General features: G+C 42.7%; 1 protein-coding gene across 1 annotated transcript in view; it reads left to right on the top strand.

The window, feature by feature from the left end:
* Nucleotides 1–18,909, top strand: part of LARGE1 (LARGE xylosyl- and glucuronyltransferase 1) — a 363,795-nt gene extending 344,886 nt beyond the window's left edge. Inside the window, exons 13-14 of the mRNA XM_019515316.1 lie at nt 9,385–9,580; nt 14,882–18,909. Coding sequence (XP_019370861.1) covers nt 9,385–9,580; nt 14,882–15,079 — 394 coding nt within the window. The 3' untranslated portion in view covers nt 15,080–18,909. The remainder of the gene's footprint in view (nt 1–9,384; nt 9,581–14,881) is intronic.
* Nucleotides 18,910–19,241: the final 332 nt, after the last annotated feature.

A 19,241-nucleotide genomic window follows, 5' to 3' on the forward strand; every position in this document is an offset into this window, starting at 1 on the left:
GTGGGGCTGGGGGCTGTGCTGTGGGAGATGGGAGGGGGGGATTTCCTGCTTGAGCAGTGAGGGAGGGTAGTGTGGGGGAAGCCAGGCAGACCCTGTTGTGTCTGCAGTCTCTGCCAGAGCCTTACACAGCATTAGCTAGCATACCACATGCTGGCTATGGTCTGTACTGTGGCAGAGAGGAGGAAGGGATCCCTGCTTAAGCAGTGAGTGGTGAGGAGATGGGGAGAGGGGGATACGGGGAACTCAGTAGACCCTGCTGTGCCTGCAAGTCTCTGCCGGAGCTTTGCCCAGGGAGCAGATGGGGGGAGGGGTGGGGTGGGGCTGTGCTGTGAAGCAGAGAGGTCCACCCAGCCCAGAGAGCATGCCACGATGCTGGGGGGGGACTCTGATTTAACTTAAAAACCAGCAAGGGGTCTGGGACAGACATGGCATAAACTGATTTAAGCCAAATCAGTTAAGTGTGATACTTACTACATTCAACCAGGTTTATCTCAAACCAGTTTCAGCCATTTTCAGACTGGTTTATGTGTTCTGTTACAGATTTAAAACAGTTTCTGATCACTTAATCTGGCTTACGTGTAATGTCTGTCCCTAGCCTAAAAGGGGGAATAAGGAGTATGCAGGAAATTATAGACTGGAAGACCTCATTTTGATACTCAAGGAGTTAGTGGAGCAAATGATAAAACAACCGTTTTGGAAGCACCTCGAGAAGGAAGGGTTAGTAGTCAACATGGATTTATTACGAACAAATCATGTCAAAACAGTTTGATTTCCTTCTTTTACAGGGTAACTAGTTTGATGAACAAAGGGGAATGCAGTCAACATAACATAGCTGGACTTCAGCATGTTTTTTTTATACAGTCCCAAGTGACATTCTGTTCAGTAAACTAGAGAAATGTGGGATAGGTGGAATTATTACTAGATCAGTACATAATCGGCTGAATAACCAAAAATAGAGTAACTATAAATGCATCAATGGTAGAACAGCAAGAGGTTTCAAGTTGAGATTTCACAGAAGGTTGTTCTGGGTCCAGTGATATTTAATAGTTTTATTAAAGCCTTGGTTACAAAAAATGGAGAACCTGTTAATCTGTTTTGTAAATGACACAAAACTGGGAGGGCTTGAAAGCACTTTGAAGGATAGGAGTAGAATTTAAAAGGATCTTGACAGATTGGAGAACTAAACACTAGGCAAGTGATACTCAACCAAGGTGTTGTGGTACCCTGGGGTGCCTCAAGATCCTTTCAAGGGTACCATGCAATGTTAGCCCTGTTAAGTGTGCCAATATGGTTCACACCCTGGGTATCTTGAGCCAAAAAAGTTGAGAACCACTGCCCTAGACAAAAGAATGAGCTCCAGCAAACATAAATGTAAGGCCTTGGCTCAAATAAAGAATGAAGGATTAATGATGACACAACAGCCTTACTAAGAAAGATATGGGGAGTTGGTGGATCACAGACTCAACATGCAAATGCAATTTTGGACTGTATTAATAGGAGCATAGTATATAAGAAACAATATAGTATATTGTGTCACATGTACAATTCTGGCCTCAGGGAGTGTTGTGTACATTTTGGGAGAGGTAAGGAGTTTTTAAGGCGATATGTTTTATTGAACCAACTTCATATTTGGGGTAGCCATTAGGGTCGTGCGAAGCTTTGGGTGCTGATTCAATTCAGAAGAGATTTGGCCTGATTCGATGGCCGAATCTCCAAATCCAAATCGCATCGGGACCAATAAAAAGGTCCGCATCAATTTGAAGCTCTCTGAATCGATTCAGAAAAGATTCGGAGAACTTCGATGATTCGGGCAGTCCCCGCCCACTGGAGCTGGAGCCAAACTTGGAGCTGGTAAGTAGGGGGTGGGGAGGGGCCATGGGGGGACCCTTGCTAGGCCCCATCCCCTGCCTGCTCCCCCAGCCCCTGCCCCCCCCAGCTCCCAGCACTTTGAAAAAAAAAGCCCCTACTCAACAGGTGCTGCTGGGCAGCAGGGGGCAATACCCACTGCCCCATGCTGCATGGGGGGCTCTGCCACAAGCCTCCTGAGCCCCCACCTGCTCCCCCGGTGCCCCCATGGCTTCCCTGCCCACCCCAGCTCTGGCCATTTAAGAAAAAAAAACCCGAAAAAAACCCCAGGACTCATCTGTAGCTCCTGCAGTGGCCTTGGGGCTTTGGGGGATCGTGAAAGAGCCCCCCACATGCCATGGAGCAGTGTGGGGCAGCAGGGATCATCCCCCACCAGGCAGGAACTGGTGAGCCTGGGGTTTTGGGGGTGGGGCGTTCCTTAAAGAGCCAGAGCTGTGGCGGGTGGGACAGCCATGGTGGGGCTGGGATAGTGGGGGGGGCTCGTGCAGAGCCCCCCACACATCATTGGGTAGTGGGGTGCAGCAGGGATCGCCTCCCTGCCTGGCAGCACCCATTGAGTCAGGGTTTGTTTTTTTTCAAAAAGCCAGGAGCTGGGGTGAGTGGCAGCCATTGCTGGGCTGGGAGAACGGGCGGGTGATGGGCCTGGGCGATTCAGAGATTCGGCAGTAGCCAAATCTCTGAGTCAGATTCAGCCAAATCAATTCGGGACAGTGATTCAAATCACCAAATCGAATCACTGTCCCCCGAATCAGCTGAATCTGAATCCAAAGTGAATACTAGCCACTTCGCACAGGCCTAGTAGCCATGTAAAGAAAGTTTGAGAGACTAGGTATGTTTAGTCTGAAGAAAAAGGGATTGAGGAGGGACATGATCGGCGCATCTACATGTAAAATTAATGAGGGGCTATAAACTCCAGCGCATATCATGTTAGAGTTTATTGCTCCTGGGTGCACTGTTTGAACATGTGCCCAGGACTGCAGCACGTGTTGAACTGGGTCGGGGCAGCCCCTGTTGGCAGGGGCCTGGGGAGTCAGCTTACCAGCCCGGGGGTGCTTCAACCCAGTTCAACATGCTGCAGAGAGGCTGGCTGGGGTATGAGGGTGTTCCAGTGTGAGGCTAGCCAGCAGGCAGCTCCCTCATTGATGAACCCTCATGCCTTAGCTAGCTGGATCAGCAGCTACATGTATGTCTCTGCACACAAAAAACTCTGCAGAAGGATAGTACTTGTAAATACAAGTACTAACTTGCAGCAGAGTTTATTAGTTTCCATCAGTCTAATAGGGCCTCACGTATAGACACCAAAATGTTTACTGCAGAGCTAATTAGGCAACTCTGCAGTAAACATTTTGTGTAGATGTGCTTGGTAGCAGTTTTCAAATATTGGAAAGGCTGCCATAAAGAACAGGGGAACAGTCATTCTCCCTTGCTGCAGAGATCAAGGTACAAAGTTATGAGTTTAAACTGCAGCAAAGCAGATTTAGATTAAATCTCATTTAAAAAACAAATCTGTATCGTCACAACAGTAGAACAGTCTGCCCAAGGAAGTTGTAGAACCTCCTTCACAGGAGCTGTTTAAGAAGAGGCTGGATAAGCATGTGTGTGGGATTGTTTAGGAATAGAGCATCTTGTATTTATATAGAGGGATGAATTGTATGACCCTGGATATCCCTTCCAACCCTGTGAGTCTATTAATCTATGGTTCATCTGCCTTCTCAGTAAAATTATGGTAATAATATCTACTATACCTTAGATGTCCTGTGAGGACTGATTTGTGGACTTTTTTTAAACTATCATGTTAATAAAAAGTGCACGACATGGCCTACTAGATGAATTAGGACTTGGGAGACCTGGGTTGTATTCCCTGCTCTGCCACTGGCCTGCCGTGGAATCCCTGGCTGGTCACTTTACCACTCTGTGCCTCTGTTTTCTGTCTGAGAATAATTATATATACTGTGCTTTCAGATCTAGGGATGAAGAGTGCAGTATCAGAACTGATCTGTATAATTTATATCAAAGAAACATCTCTTTTCCTTTTCTTTACTCTCCTATCAGACTTTATAAAGATGCTTCTCTTTCCCCCACTGTCCATATTCCATACCTCTCCACTTGCATTGGAGCAAATGCAGTTGTTCATGTTGCTGAATAGCAACACCATCTAAGGTGAACTGGCAGCTCTTTTTATTTTCTGCACACATCACAGCAGCCAATTCATGAGGTAATAATAAAAGAAATAGTTATGATGACCCAAGAGGCTGTTCACTTGGAAACAGCAATCCACAGGTAACCAAAAAATGTGGGAACAAATCAAGGAGGTATATCCGTCTCTGGGAAAAAGAAAGACCCGAGAATGTGGAATTTCTTCTCCCTCCTTCTTCACTCATACATAACAGTGCAAACGTATAGATTAACTAGAAGCTTGTGTAAAGAAAATAACTGCTTTCCTTCTAATCTAAAAGGACCTGTAATGGAGGGGGGAAAAAACCCCAGCAAGATTTGATATCAGAGGAGTACTGCGTCCAGTTTTGGGCTCCACAATTCAAAAAGGGTGTGGAGAAGCTTGAGAGAGTCCAGAGAAGAGCCACGCGCATGATCAGAGGTCAGGAAAACAGACCTTACAATGACAGGCTGAGAGCCATGGGGCTGTTTAGCCTGGACAAGTGCAGGCTCAGGGGTGATCTGATGGCCACCTATAAGTTTATCAGGGGTGACCACCAGGATCTGGGGGAACGTTTGTTCACCAGAGCACCCCAAGGGATGACGAGGTCGAACAGTCATAAACTACTGCGAGACCGTTTCAGGCTGGACATAAGGAAGAATTTCTTAACTGTCCAAGCCCCCGAGGTCTGGAGCAGCCTGCCATCGGAGGTGGTTCAAGCACCTACATTGAACACCTTCAAGAGCAAATTGGATGCTTATCTTGCTGGGATCCTACGACCCCAGCTGACTTCCTGCCCTTTGGGTGGGGGGCTGGACTCAATGATCTTCCGAGGTCCCTTCCAGCCTTAATGTCTATGAAATCTATGAAATCTTATATTACTTTCCCAATCAAATTTTCAGCTTGCATTGTAGTGGTTTTCCATTACTGGCATCATCTTCAATCCACGCCATGCGTTACACGTGCACCCAAATTTTGAAGTCCTTTCTTGAGCAGAATTCTCTTTAACTCAGTGGAAGTTTTACATGAGCAGGGACAGACTAAGAACCGAAGAAGGACTTCAGATCTGCAGTAGATTTACGTGCTTCTGTATATTTCAGAAACTCTCCTCTAATCTTCTCTGGCTCATCACATTGCTCAAATCTATCGGGTGCTACACAGCAGCTGGGATCTTGGCAGAGAATTTCCACCTCCGTTTTCAAGGTGCTTTAATAATTCTTCATCTTGAAGCCAAGCTGGTGGGAGTGAGCTGGGAGGAGAACTGCTGTGATAGTGATTGCTGATCATTCCTACCTTATCCCAGATCCTCATAGCACATGGTAGACTATAGTCTTTCCCTTAGTGAAGTAGCTTTTGTTACCTCTGTCCCAGATGGTGACCTTTTCTGCCTTTGGGCAGCTGAGTTGTACAAAACAGCTCTCAGTTACAACCCCAAACTACCACCATAAGAAACAAAGGCATGTAAGCTTTTTATAGTTGCTAAAATATGCTGTATTTTAAAACCTCAGTGGCAGTGGAATATTATGTGAAATGACCATAGTATCGGTGTTTACTGCGCCTTGGAATTACATCCCCACTTTGTACTTCAAACAGACATCAAACAGTGTCCGTGGTAAATTATTCAATCATAAGGAAAACACAGGAGATAAGTGTCATGCTGAGATCATATAACCAGCAATGATTAGGTTCAGATTAGCTGACTGAGGCACCAAAAGAGCAAAAATGAATACAGATTTGGATGCTTCTTGACTGAAACATTTTTCCATCAAAACATGCAGATTTGAGTTGACAGAAATTTTATGCAAATCCTCTTGGTTTCAGTGGCTCATTTCACTCAGATCTTTTAAGCAAATTCAAAACGGGAATTTTTAAACATTTTTTAAATAAAATATTTTAATTTTTCCAATTAAAACAATATTTTGCTAAGAAATTTACTCTCACAAATTTGTTATTTTTAAGCTTTAATAAACCCACAAAACCAAAATGATACATTTCATTTTGAGGGGAATAAATGTTTCATTCATCCCAAAACAGACATGTCTGTTTTTTTTTACTTTCTGTTAACCAGAATGCTTTAAAAAAATTATACCAACCTGAAATGATTTTTTTTCAACTTTTTGGAATTCCCAGCAAACTAAAAAATCACTTGTTCACAGTCCTACATATGATTAGTCACACTGAAGGTAATGAGTTTTGTTGTGATCTTTAGGCTAAGCACATACTTATATGCTTTGGAAAATGAGAACGGCCTGAATGACAAGACTGACTATAGTTGTTGTCAGGCCAAAGGGAGAGCTATAGATTAGCAGATCAGATCTTACCACTCAACCTCCAGGATGCATGCTTGGTAAAAATTATTCATCTTGTTTAGTTAGTTTCTCTTGATGTACAGGTTTGTAATAATATCTAAATATCCTCAGCAGAGCTAAGTTTTCATAAGACAGTCAGCCTTGTGTGAAGAGGTACTTTCAGCATGTCTGTAGCCCTAAACTGTCATAAAGGAGACCCACCAGCCTAATTATTCTTGCATAATCAGAGGGCGATGGTATTATTACAGCAACCTACATCCACCTCCCACTTTCTTCTCATCTTAAACCTGCTGCTTCTGCTTTTCTTACCAGACATATTTCCCGTGAGACACAATTATCACTTAATGCATAATGCAACTGCATATGTGTTGCATTGTGTTCCCAGACAGCAAGATATTTGATCCCATAGTTTATCTAATTAAGAACCAGATTTTTCCTCTCATCCTAAGAATGAAGTAACGTATTGATTGCTCAGATATGAAGTTTTGCTGCAAATGTCTGTAGCTTCTACATGCGATCCTATAATATACCGCAAAATCACTTGATTCTGGAAAACAAACGAGGACTCCCTCCTCAAGCCATTTCACTTGCCCACCTGTTCTCTTCTCTCCCATATCCATATCCAGAAAAAGAATTGTTCTTAAGAGGCTAAAACAAGATCCTTGGATATATTCTGGTACGGTTCTTTTAGGAACATGCTGCCACACTTCAGGCAATTTTAAAGAGTCTTTAGCCTTTTTATACAAAATATTTCGATCATCTCTATGTCATTTCTTGTGGGCAAGTGGTCACTTCAGGTAACTACCATCACTGTTGCCCAAATGGGCATCTTAAAGTCAGCTGTCTGGGCAGAGAGGCCAAGATCTGAACAGACATAGAGAGTGTACTATCTCCTACATATGCCAGGATCTTCCCAAAAGTAGCACACTGATTGGACGTGAAACATGGAGCTCCTTTATTCAGGGCCCATGTTTCCCCAAAACTCCTCCCCTTCTTTGCCTCCACTTCCTTCCCTTCTGCTTTTGTCTCCTTCTCCCCCCGCACCCACCCTCCCAGTATTCTCCTTGCTTTTCTTTTTTCTTTCCTGTTTTTCTCTTCTGTGGTTTTCTTTCTTTCCCCCCACAGATATACCTGTGCTGCAGCTCTTGCCTATATTACAACCTCTGAGGGACTAGCAATAGCTGCAGAGTGAAAATGAAATACCCTGGTCACTTTCATTTTTGGCTCTTGTTGATGCCACTGAGGAAGCATTATCAGTAGGAGCAGCAGCATTTGACTGATTCTCTCCAGGAATTAGTTAATTAGCCAATGTTTATAGGGTGCTTTGAAGATACAAATCACTCCATAAGTGTTTAGTGGTAATTATTATCATTATCATAATTAATTTCAAAATGCCAGAAGTGGGATGATGAAAAATGCAGCATTCCGCACACTCCTATGTCTGTTTCAAACCCCTGTTGTGATTATGTTTTTTTCTAACATAGACAGCTATCCGGTAGAGAGTGGATAGAGGCAATCAACTCCTTTCCTAAAATGGGTAATAGCTGTTAAAGGCTTTTGATCTCTAGCAGCTCCGAGAGGATGCAAATCAGTGACGTACAGGTGAAAGGCTTTTTGTTATCAGATACCAGGGTTGACTAGCACCCTTAAAATGATGCCTCATCTCTAACGTATAAAAGTTGAACCTTCCAAAGGACATGAGATGCTGTATAGCACAATGATGTCCTAATAGTCATGTCCTCCTGCACTGTTCTATTCCAGGATAAAGAAAGGCATTGAACCCTTAACTTCTTTCAGTGTCTTCAGATAATATAAACCATAAAAAACCCTAGACTCTATACTCTTTGTCTGTAACTTATACCTCTGTGCTTCTGCTTCTTTACGGTTTTGTAATATTATCAGAACTTTGCAGATCAGAACAAGAGCTTAGGCTCTAATTCTGAAAATATTTATTCACATCCTTAACTTTAACCATGAGTTGCCTCCTTGAAGGCTGTGTTACCTATATGGCACAGTTGCATGATTTTTTTGTCCCTTCTGTTATACTTCTCAGAGGATTATAGTACAAGTTGCTAGCTGTATATTTGCTTTGTTATTCAATTCATGATTCTAAGACAAGAGCCTGTTGCACTGATTTCTGGAAAGGTGTGAGAAGAGTAAGTAGGTGAGAGAAGCATTGATCCTTGTGTTAACGGGGAGGACATAGGTAGATCTTAAAAGGGACCTGCTGTGACATAAAAAAAATGATCAAAATAGAAAACAATCCTTTCTTGTAAATTGAATTGATGTTCTTATATAGGATCATGTGGACAATCCACGGTACGTGAAATATCTGTGATGTCACGTAAAGCATTTCTGTGAGCTTTTACTTATTAATTTAATTATTTATTGGGGTTTCTACAGCAACAACAACAATAACAAGAAGAAGAAAAAGAAATAGTACTTATCCAGAGCTCCAGGTATCCCTTACACAGTTGACTAAAAATAGAATATAAAATATGTCATGAGCATCACTCTGATTTAGCAATAGCTGACTTTCAAAGGTCTTACCTGAACTACGGAATTTCATTTCCATTTTCCAGCATTGATACAGCTACATGGTTGTTTCAACATAAATATGAAATGTCAAAGTATAAGCTCACGATTTTTATAATTATTGTTTCCCATCTGAGACACAGATGGTCCTTTACAACTGTTCTTTTGACAATTAACTTCACCAGCCCGATGTATAGAAGCATCAAGCACATATAAAGGCACTGGGAAATGCTTCACAAATGGCCAGTGTAGCATTTTGCTGATTATATATTCTACAAACGATAAAGTAGACTGTACAATCAACTTCTTCATTTTAAATGGTTTTGTCTGATGAATAATGTTATTCTGGCTGGAATGATATAGTTGGGGATGCTCCTGCTTTGAGCAGGGGGGTGGGCTAAATGACCTCCTGAGGTCTCTTCCAACCCTAATTTTCTGTGATTCTGTGTTACATAGCATTGCCAACATGTGCCCTATTTCACTGCTCTCCCATGTCCATGCCATTTATATCTGCTTAAGGTATCACGTCTGGACAAAAGGGCATGCGCCAACGAACTTTGCTAAGTGGCGAACTGCCACCACCCCTTATCGAGTGGAGTGGGAAGCAGACTTTGAGCCATATGTTGTTGTGAGGCAGGACTGCCCAGAATATGACAGGAGGTTTGTTGGATTCGGCTGGAACAAAGTAGCTCACATCATGGAATTGGATGCACAGGTGAGAAACAACTCCTGAACAGTCAGCCTAAGGGGGTGCATGTTTTTTTGTTTTTTTTTAATGAAAACCTTGTCCTATGGAGTTAACTCAGCTTCTGCATCATAGAATCATTGCCCAGGTATATTGGACTCTGCAAGTGGTTGTTTCAGCTGCAAGAGAAAGCCCTCTGTACTATTTGTTGAGAATTAAAAGAAGAATTGTGCCTTGGTTTCTCAGTTAATTAAATCTAAGAAGAGTCTCTTGTCTCAGAGGCACACTGCCCTCCCTACTCTCCATGTCTCTTTGTGGGTAGTAGTTAGCTACTGACTGATTAAGAGCAAATTATTTACTACCCCTACCCATCACATACTGACTCACCTGACTCATGGAGTTTAGTTAGACAATGCTGGTTTGTTGAGTCTGAACTGCTTAATTTGAGACATCTGAGGTTTGATGAACTTCGCTGAATCACAGGCAGGGCTCCAGTGGAGCCTTGCCTGGACTTCTGGTAGACTGCCCCAGCCCGCCTGAGATCCTATATGTGCCAGGTCCACAGCTCTAAGGTAATTAATGGGACTCCAGGATTTGTGACTCTGGCATAGAACTGCCAGGTAGAGTGAACCAGGGTTGGGAATCCTGAGATTCCAGAAAGCCCCTGTTTCACAGCAGGATGTCTGTTATTAAATATGACATTAAGGAAAATGCTGATTTCTCTGAGCAGCAACAGCAGGGTCTGGAGTAACAGATAATTCATGGGAATTAGCAAAACTTTCAGGCTTTCACCAAATTTTGAACAGACAGGCTTTCAAACCAACTGGAAGTTTTGCTTTTCGATCAGCCCTGTTCTGCTGTAATGGCCACCATTTTGAGGGCAAAGTGCCAAGGTTTTGGAGGAGTTTTTCTGCTCAACCCAGACAGAGACATGTAAGGAGAATGGCCACTTCTTTTTCTGCAGCGCTAACAGGTGAGATGTAGGCAGGCTGTGCATTCACTCATGTATGGAGAGAGATGGTCCTTTTGCTTACAGCTCTGCATAGTTGCTGTTTTTCCTCTGTATCTGAAAATAGTGTTCTGAATGGGGGAACCAGGAGGGGGGGCAGAAAGGAGGCTCTCACCAGGAGTGGGAGAAAATGTCTTATATTGTCTTTAGTAATGATACTTCACACTTAAATTGTACAGTGCATTTTACAAACACTAGTCAATTAAGAATCAGCTGTGCAGAGTGTCAGTGTAGTGACTTGTCCATTAATCTGTGTAACCAGAATTACATTTCCAATTGCAGCTCTCCTATAGTCTTCGTGGCTTAGCTCTTTTCAGCAGAGGCACTTACCCAGCATTGAGTTTTACACAAAGGAAATTCAAAGAATTTTGAAAGCAGATTGTAGCACAGATATTTTGAAAAGTTGTTGGGCTGGAACTGCCTCTGGGGATGGTTTTCTGCATTCCTCCAATCTCAAAACAGACCTATTTAGGAGAAACTTAATTTGTAACGGCTGAGGGACTGAGCTGTTTTCCTTCAGGGGACCTGTCAATCTGGAGAAGACTCAAAATTACTGGGCCATAACTCTTACCAAGCAATGAGAAAATGGTTCTGGACATCTCTGATGTCCATGAGCTGCCATCAGTGATCAAGTTTGTAATTGCTGCTCAGCGGCTTCATTCTTCCAGTATCAGCTGGCAGAATTACATTTCGCTGCCAGGAAATATTTCAGTGTTCTTCAGCAGCCCCAGCATCTGCCCAGGAGTCCCTGCTGCTACAGCCTTTCAGATTGGCAGAGAAGAGAGAAATAATTGTTCTGGGAGGATTCAGATGTCTTTTCTTTCATTCAAATATGTAACCAATGATTGCCCCTGCCCCAGAGAACTTAGCATCTTTAAGGTAGAGCCTGAGGGCCCCGCACATGGGATCATCATTGCTGTAGGAAAGAACCCTATCACGCATCCATCGACCCCCCACCTTGGCTCCTGGAACTGGTTGGCTAGAGGCCTGTCTTTGAGCCTCCCAGCTCAGCCTCTTTCAAAGAGGCTGACACATGACACGTTTACACCAGCATAACTTGACCTCATAGTGATGTAAACTAAGAGCAGATGCATGACATATAGCCCAACACAAGTGTAACTTACAACTAGAATTTTCGGTGGGGTCACCCCAGTCAGAAGCAGAGGGTAAAACTTCACCAGTGTAAATGACGTCAGTTTAAGTGTCCTGTTTCTGCATCTCCCCTGGGGGTAGTCCACTGGCTTCACCACCTTCTGGCAGTGAATAGCTGCAATAGTGCCAACTGTCTCAGCTCGCCCAGGAAAGCTAGTTGTCAGTTTGCTCCCAACAGTAACTTAAATTGGTGTACAGAACTGACATAAATTGCACCAGCATTAATCTGTTGTGTGTCCAGTCTAAAAAGGACTCTGTAGTAGTACTAGTATATATTCAGAAAAGGGATGTCTAACTGGTGGCTGCAGGCTGTGTGCAGTCCCCAAGGGGTTAATCTGCAGTCTCCAGTCTCCCAATCTTGGCACTGCTCCCCTCACTGCTACTACCAAAGTCTTTGGGCTCCCTCTTTTTTCAGCTTCCACGTCCTTCCCCTGCTCCTGAGGGTGGCACAGTGCAGTCTGCAGGGCTAAGGGACCCACAGCCAGGAGGCTCAGAGGACCCCATGCAATGCAAGAGCACAGGCACAGTGCAGTGGGGAGGGGGCATGCCTGCTACGTGGCCGAGGTGGTGCTGGCATGGGGCATAGGGCAACCAGTGCAAAGTCCCCAGTGACTCAGAAATTGGACAGCCCTGATTTAACATACTGATAACACATAAAGTCCCAAGTTAGGATGGGAGCTATGTGCAAACACAACAAATGCACATGCCCCCCTGAAACATTTCCAGTCTACAGACACAAGCAGACAAAAAACGCTAAGGGATGTGCTTTCAAAATTTACGTTCCTAAGCCATTTAGGTTTTGAAAAAAACTGCCCAGAGTTTCTTATGACAAAACTTGCAGAGTGGCAACTTTGGCTTTGGCTTCCTTTTACACTGTATTCTCTTCTGCAGGTGCTGCCCTTAGATATTGGGTCAGGTAATCATCAGGGCCCCATAGCCTCAAAGCCTTATTTTATTGTTCTTTCTATTTCTTGCTGCTTGTTGTTTCCCAGCCGTTCTAACTCTCCAGCTTAAAGGATTCTGTTTGAGAAGCAGACTATTTTGATTCTTGCTGTAAAATTGTCACCTTATAACATGAATCTGTCAGTTCAGAGCTTCCCCATGTTTCTATAAAACGTGTTGGCACATATAGTTTGCTATCAAATATTTTCATGACTGCCTAAGCAATATTGCATCTGCACTGTAGCATCAACACCCTAAATTGGGATAGTGGGGGTTTGAGTAATCTGTTTTTGGGGGCTTCGGTGAACAAGTATATTCTTTTTCCTGGGAATTGCCAGTCTCCTCTCAATTTATGGGTTTTTTCTGAGAGAAACTATTTCCTAGCAAGAAAACATTTGTCCATTGGAGCTTTCTGTGAATTCTGTGCCTCTGCAGAGGCTTCTAAAATTGCAAGAGACTTGAGCTTTCATCCTAAATGAGGGGAAGGCAGGAGCCTCTCAGAACTGGCATCTCAGCAAAAAACAAAGTACTCTGGAGAAACTCCCACTGGCAGCACCTCTGCCACAAGGTGCAGAGTCCGAGTAGTAAGCTGAACCAGTCCTGGAAGTGAGGTTAATGAGGCAGAGCAATCACACTTCTAAATAGGAAGCATCTGAAAACAAGAATTCTGCTTTGTAAGAATGCTGAGGTTTTCAGGCTTGTTTGGTTTCTGCAGCAGACCAGAACTGATGACTTCCTAAATTTTCATAACAAAATAAGGGGATCAAAAGGGGGAGAGATCCAAAATACTCAGGCTCGGTGTTTAGCATGTTCAGCTGCACTGTTGGAGACCCAGGTTCAGTCCCTATAATGCTTCCTGCTGAACAGGGAATTGAGCATGGGTCTCCTACATCCCAGGCCCTACTCACTGCACGGTAGAGTCTAATGACTTTCTAATTAGTTCCAACAGGAGAGCTCGAGTGTTATGACCCCTCCTATGGAAATGGGTAATGAGAGTTCAAGAGGACCAGGCAACATTTCAGACTCTTTATTGAACAACACAATGCGAGTCCCAAAAGGGTTGACTCACTGGATGGTGTGGCAGCAATCAGCCATGTGTGTTCACTATCTATTGGGCAGTCCAGCATGGATGCAGTGGCAATGGTCTGGCTCTCTTCAGCACCAGTACTCCCTCACTCAGTTCCCACAGCTTTTAGTCTTATAAGTACAGCGATCTTAACATTAGATGTGGACCACAAACAGTATTCAGCATAGGGTCCAATACTCACACAATAAATGCAACATATTAAGTAACCAGTAAGCGTATAATGGTGATTGGCTCAGAGATCTGTTACTATCCCCAGCCTTTTGTCTTGGTGTGAAAAGGGTATCTTTTTAAGTAAGTGTGACTTACTTAACTAAAAGTTACATAGAACTCAATGCAGAATACAACTTAAAGTAAGCATATGACCTACGCAAGGTACTTACTTGACCCTGTAGAGGCTTACACATATATAAGAGGTGTCTTATCCTGGGTCACAGAGGTGTGTATGGTGTGACCTGCAAGGGACCCTCCAGTCCCCTTACAGCAATGTGAGTTTCCATGAATCAGAATTTTTCAATAAAAAACATTTTATCACAAATCCCTGACTAGCTCTAAATAAAGAAAATGGGTAGAATACCTCCAGAGGATAAGATGGGTGGCAGTTGAAGCTCACAGTTGCTGTAAGTATACTGGTCAAACTGAGCATTTCTAGCATGAGCACAGGTCAAATTGGAAAAAGTGTGGTTTTGTCTGTATAGCCTATTCCAGCCCTCCTGAGCAAAATAAGCCATGGTGGCAAATGTGCAGCTTTGCTGGTATGCTTGCATCTATACCAGGGGCTACTTCAAGCCTAGGTACAGCAGAGATCTCACCTCATTGCTCCCCTGCTATGATAAGAAAAGATTATTGTAGACCAGGTTTAAGATATTATGCTAATTCTGTACCTCTATTACTTTGGTTTCCTTTTGTGTAAGCATTTTAAAGGGAAAGGTAGGATTCATATCTTCCATTTACATCATTATACATCATTTAAAAGAAAAAGAGATTGGCTTGACCAGTCTCGTCTGTATTTACATTTTTCCCTCTGTGCTTTACATTGCACCATTATATGTGCCACAGCAAAGACCGGTGTACATGTGTGAATACAGAGGAAAGGTTCATTGCAGGAGAAGCACTTCTCACTGCTGATGTCTTTCTTTTCCAGGAATATGAATTTATAGTGCTGCCCAATGCCTATATGATCCACATGCCGCATGCTCCCAGCTTCGACATCACCAAGTTTCGCTCCAACAAGCAATACCGCATCTGTCTCAAGACCCTGAAGGAGGAGTTCCAGCAGGATATGTCTCGTCGCTATGGTTTTGCAGCTCTCAAATATCTCACGGCAGAGAACAACAGCTAGCACGACAGAACTCATTTATGGGAAACAGACACTGAAGGGAGGAGCCACTTAATGTTTGGGGCCCAGTCTTTTAACTTGGAACTGAAAGACACTTTTTGTTTTTATATCATACCCAGCAGTTCTAACAGTAGAAATTTGAAGTGACATGACTTCAGACTGCTTTCAGTAGTCGCCTCCCTTCCCCCCACCTCTCCACTCCTCCCCTTCCAGCCTTCAGCTTTAGTGTTCGCAAAGGGTGAATAAGAGAGGCTGGACATGCACCTATCATACCGCACAGAGTTGGGAGTGGAGAGTAGGAGGGGAAGGTTTTTGTTCGCAGAACTGCAGAGCAAAGAGAAAATATAGGATTTCATGTTGCTATTTAATAATTCCACATGCTTTTTATTTGTAAAGGAAGATCTTCAGGTCACTGTCCTGTGAAATGCAAATTTACACTACTCTAAAAGGGAACTTTTACCTATGGACTTTCACGGTGGTCCTGATCATATGGATGGCCTTGTTAATGCAGGATGAGCCAAAGGTCTGAATTAGCCTTGGAAATGGAGGGGAAACATATACAACACTGCACTATAGAGAAGGTGTGTTACTGGTGTAGGCATTTTCATGGCATCAGCTGATCTTTTATCCTCAAATTAATTCTGTTTGATTTGGAAACCTCCACCCCCCTCCCTTTCTGCCAGCCCTACCCTCCATTCCTTTTTGTTGAAAGGAAGTGGTCCCCTTCATGCTTCTTGTCCATCCCCAGCTGTAGAGGTCCAGTAAAGAAAAGTGGTGCCTCTGCCAGAATGTGAAGGGACCTGTCAGTGTAAGGTCTGTTTTCACCAGAGCAATTTGTTCACACGTGTCTAGTGAAATACATGGGCGCATTGTAGCCTGTTACCATTTTAAAGGCAAGAAGAGGGATGTTCCCTAGAATGCATTTTCTGCTGGGGATAGTGACCAGCGGGCTCTTTCAGTGCATGTCCAGTGGTGAAAGCATTGCGCCGTGGGCTTTAAGTGGACTTCTTTGCTGAACAGGAAATATAAGCATGGCAGCTAGACCTCAGTAGCCTGGGTGCTGTCAAGCTGCCTGCTGCAGGCTCTCAGAACTACTTCGTTAAAGGAGTTAATAATAAAAGGAGAAAACTGTGAGGAATAAACTCCCCATTTTGAGGGGGAGAAGAGAATGTGTTGGGAATCCGAGTGTGAATGTTTGCTTGAATGTGGGCTGGTCAAGTTCACAACCTCAACATCCATAGAAGTATTTCGGAGGGTGGACAGGACATCTAACAAGCAAAACACACACAGAACACAAGACACTGGACTTTCTACCATTTTCTTTATTCTTCAGTATTAATGTTGTGTTTACATTGGATGAAGAGATGAGGTTTAATGCACTACCCCTTCCAGGGCTATTTGTATTCAGTTGCAATGTTAATAGAGACAGCAGAACCAGCTAAGAGAGAAATGTGTCTCTCTTCCTACCCCCAGTCATGTAGGACAGTATTTAGCAACACCTCTGCCTGGACTGCAGAATGTATCAACACCGCATTTTGCTCGGTTTATTCTGTTGTTTTCCAGTCATTGGACCCTCAGCCCTTTCTCCCCTGCTAATCACTTTAGATCTCAGTTTTCTTTCTAACCTATGACTCCGAGGTTCTATTTTACAGCACATTCAAGACAGCTAAGCCAGATGTCTGAAGTACAAATGTGAGTTAGGCTGGGTACATGTGAGAAAAGAAATGCAAAACAAAAAAGAAAAAGAAAAAACAACAACAAAAAAACAAAACAAAAAAGGAAAATAGCAACATTGTTGACAAGAAGGGGAGGGAGGCTCTATGTAATTGTGATTTTTTTCCCCCCTGGTATTGTTGGCTGTGTAAGTATATATCACTGTTTAATTTTTCCAAAGTGCTTTTCTCTTTTACTTAATGGCTTTATGAGAAGATTTATATAAAAAGGTTTGAGGGGCGAGGAAAAATCAAATAAACACTAAGCCCTGACTGTGGTATATCAGAAAAAAATAGAAACTTCCCTCACTGCTGAGGGCTCAAATCTGCACTGTATAATACTCTCCCACCAAATGCTCAATATGAGTAAGGGTGACAGAGGCTATTCGTAAGAGAGACTAAGGAGTGATGTGAAGCACTGATTTTTCCCTATATGAATTTGCTGGCCAGTCCTTCAGTGTAACTAAAGCAGTTTCATACAGCACTGTTTAAATTCTGGATGTTCACTTGTTCTTTGTTTCACAATGATGCCCCGGGGTGGGAAAGGAACACCATTCTCCATCAGTGTTGGGTTCAGGCTAGACTGTCCTACAAGGCACAACCTGTAGTATGGTACGTTGTTCACCTATGCCATAGCAACGTTAGCTATGGTTCCAGCCCTGCTCTGTCTTTTGGTGGTGATGTGGGGTGGGCCAAGTAGTAATTTGTTGTTGGCTTATGCCAGCAGCTACTTACTACAGCTCATTATGGAGGCTTATGTGTGCTAGCTGAGATAAAGATGGCTAGCTCAAAGACATCTACTATATTAGAGAGGTACAATATTTCTTTATGGAATCTGTGCTGGTTTATTTACATCCTGCCATATTTATCTAGTGGTTATATAATCCTGTTTTATTATCATTTCACTTAATTTCTTTGCTATCAGATTAGGTTTGCTTACTCTCTGTAATTAGCAGAATCCCTCCAGCACCATACAAAAGTACATTTGTGGTACTCTAGCCCTCTGCTACAGCTGGTAATTTTAATGACAGAATGCATATTTCTCTTAGCAGCCTGGTTATTTAATTCTTCTATTCCTCTGAGCTCTTTGATGAATACCATCTAGACCCAGTGACTATTATAATCTTTATAGATTCTTTCTAGCGCCTTCTCTTTTGACACATCAGTCTGTGACATTATTCTAACTTTATTACTTAGAAAGAGTGGGTCTCTGGGTTAGGTGTTCGTCCAACATGTGCTGTGGTGAAGACTGATGCAAATAAACCATTAGTTTCTTGGAAATGCCCTTACTGTCTTTAACTGCTCCTTTTAGTTCATTAGGGGCAGCTTGTCCCACCAGTTATCTCAGGCTTTCTCCTTCTGGTAGACTGAGAACATTTGTTTTTTTTGCTTTATATTTTTAACTATTTTCTCTTTAAATTGCCTCTTAGCCCACTTGGTTTTCATCTTACCATTTATACTCTTTTGCATTGGCTTTGACAGGCCTGGATTTCCATTTTCTGAAGGCTATCAATTAGGCTCAAATAACCTTTTGAAACTTACAATTTAATCATGCTGGTATTTTCTTTTCTTTCTCTTTTATTTGTTTTAGTAGGCATACATGATCTCTGTGACTGTGGTATTCATAGGCATCTTCCATGCTGAGTTTTAACTATTTTAATTTTGACTTAGGGCATTTTTACCTGTTTCTTATTTTCTTTTTAAATGCTTCCCTTCAAAGTCAGCTGTCACCATGCTAGTTTTTTATGCCATTCCCCTACCAAATGATGTTGGACTGAATTATATTGTGGTCGTTATTACTGAATAGATTAACTGCATTTTCTTTTTGAACCAACTTGTGTATGTTACTTAGTATAAAGCTTAGAACAGCCTGTCCTCTTGTGTACTCTAAACTTGTGTTGTTGAGATGCAGTTGATTAAGAAGCTCAGAAGTTACTTCTCTAACTTTTACCATTTGGTAACATTTGCCCAGCCTCTGTATGGGTCACAGCTATTTCCTATTATTAATGTATTATTAGACCAACTTGACTCTTTTTTTTTTTTTCCCCCCCAAACATTATGCCTGCAATATCATTTTCCTGATCAAGAGGACAGAAATATAACCGCATTTGTAAATTTGTATTCTTCTAGTTTGGGATGTGTATTCTGCTCAGCTTACCTCTCCACTCAGAAATTTTAACTCAGTAGATTCACTGGAATCTTTTAAGTATGAGTGCCGTACCCCACCACATGTCTATCATCTGTATAAATTATATCAAGGTCTGACAGCATCCTATTGATTTCTGACATTCCACCATAGATCAGTAATGTCTGTTACTAGGGGTGTGTGAAACAGGTCATATTTGATTCAGATTTTGTCAAACTCAGGGACAGCGATTCAATTAGTTGATTCAGATCACTGTCCCCGATTCAATTCAGCCGAATCTGAAGATTCAATGCCGATTCAGAGAATC

The sequence above is a fragment of the Gavialis gangeticus genome, unplaced genomic scaffold (assembly GCF_001723915.1).
Source record: "Gavialis gangeticus isolate Ggan-Ray unplaced genomic scaffold, GavGan_comp1, whole genome shotgun sequence".
NCBI lineage: Eukaryota > Metazoa > Chordata > Crocodylia > Gavialidae > Gavialis > Gavialis gangeticus.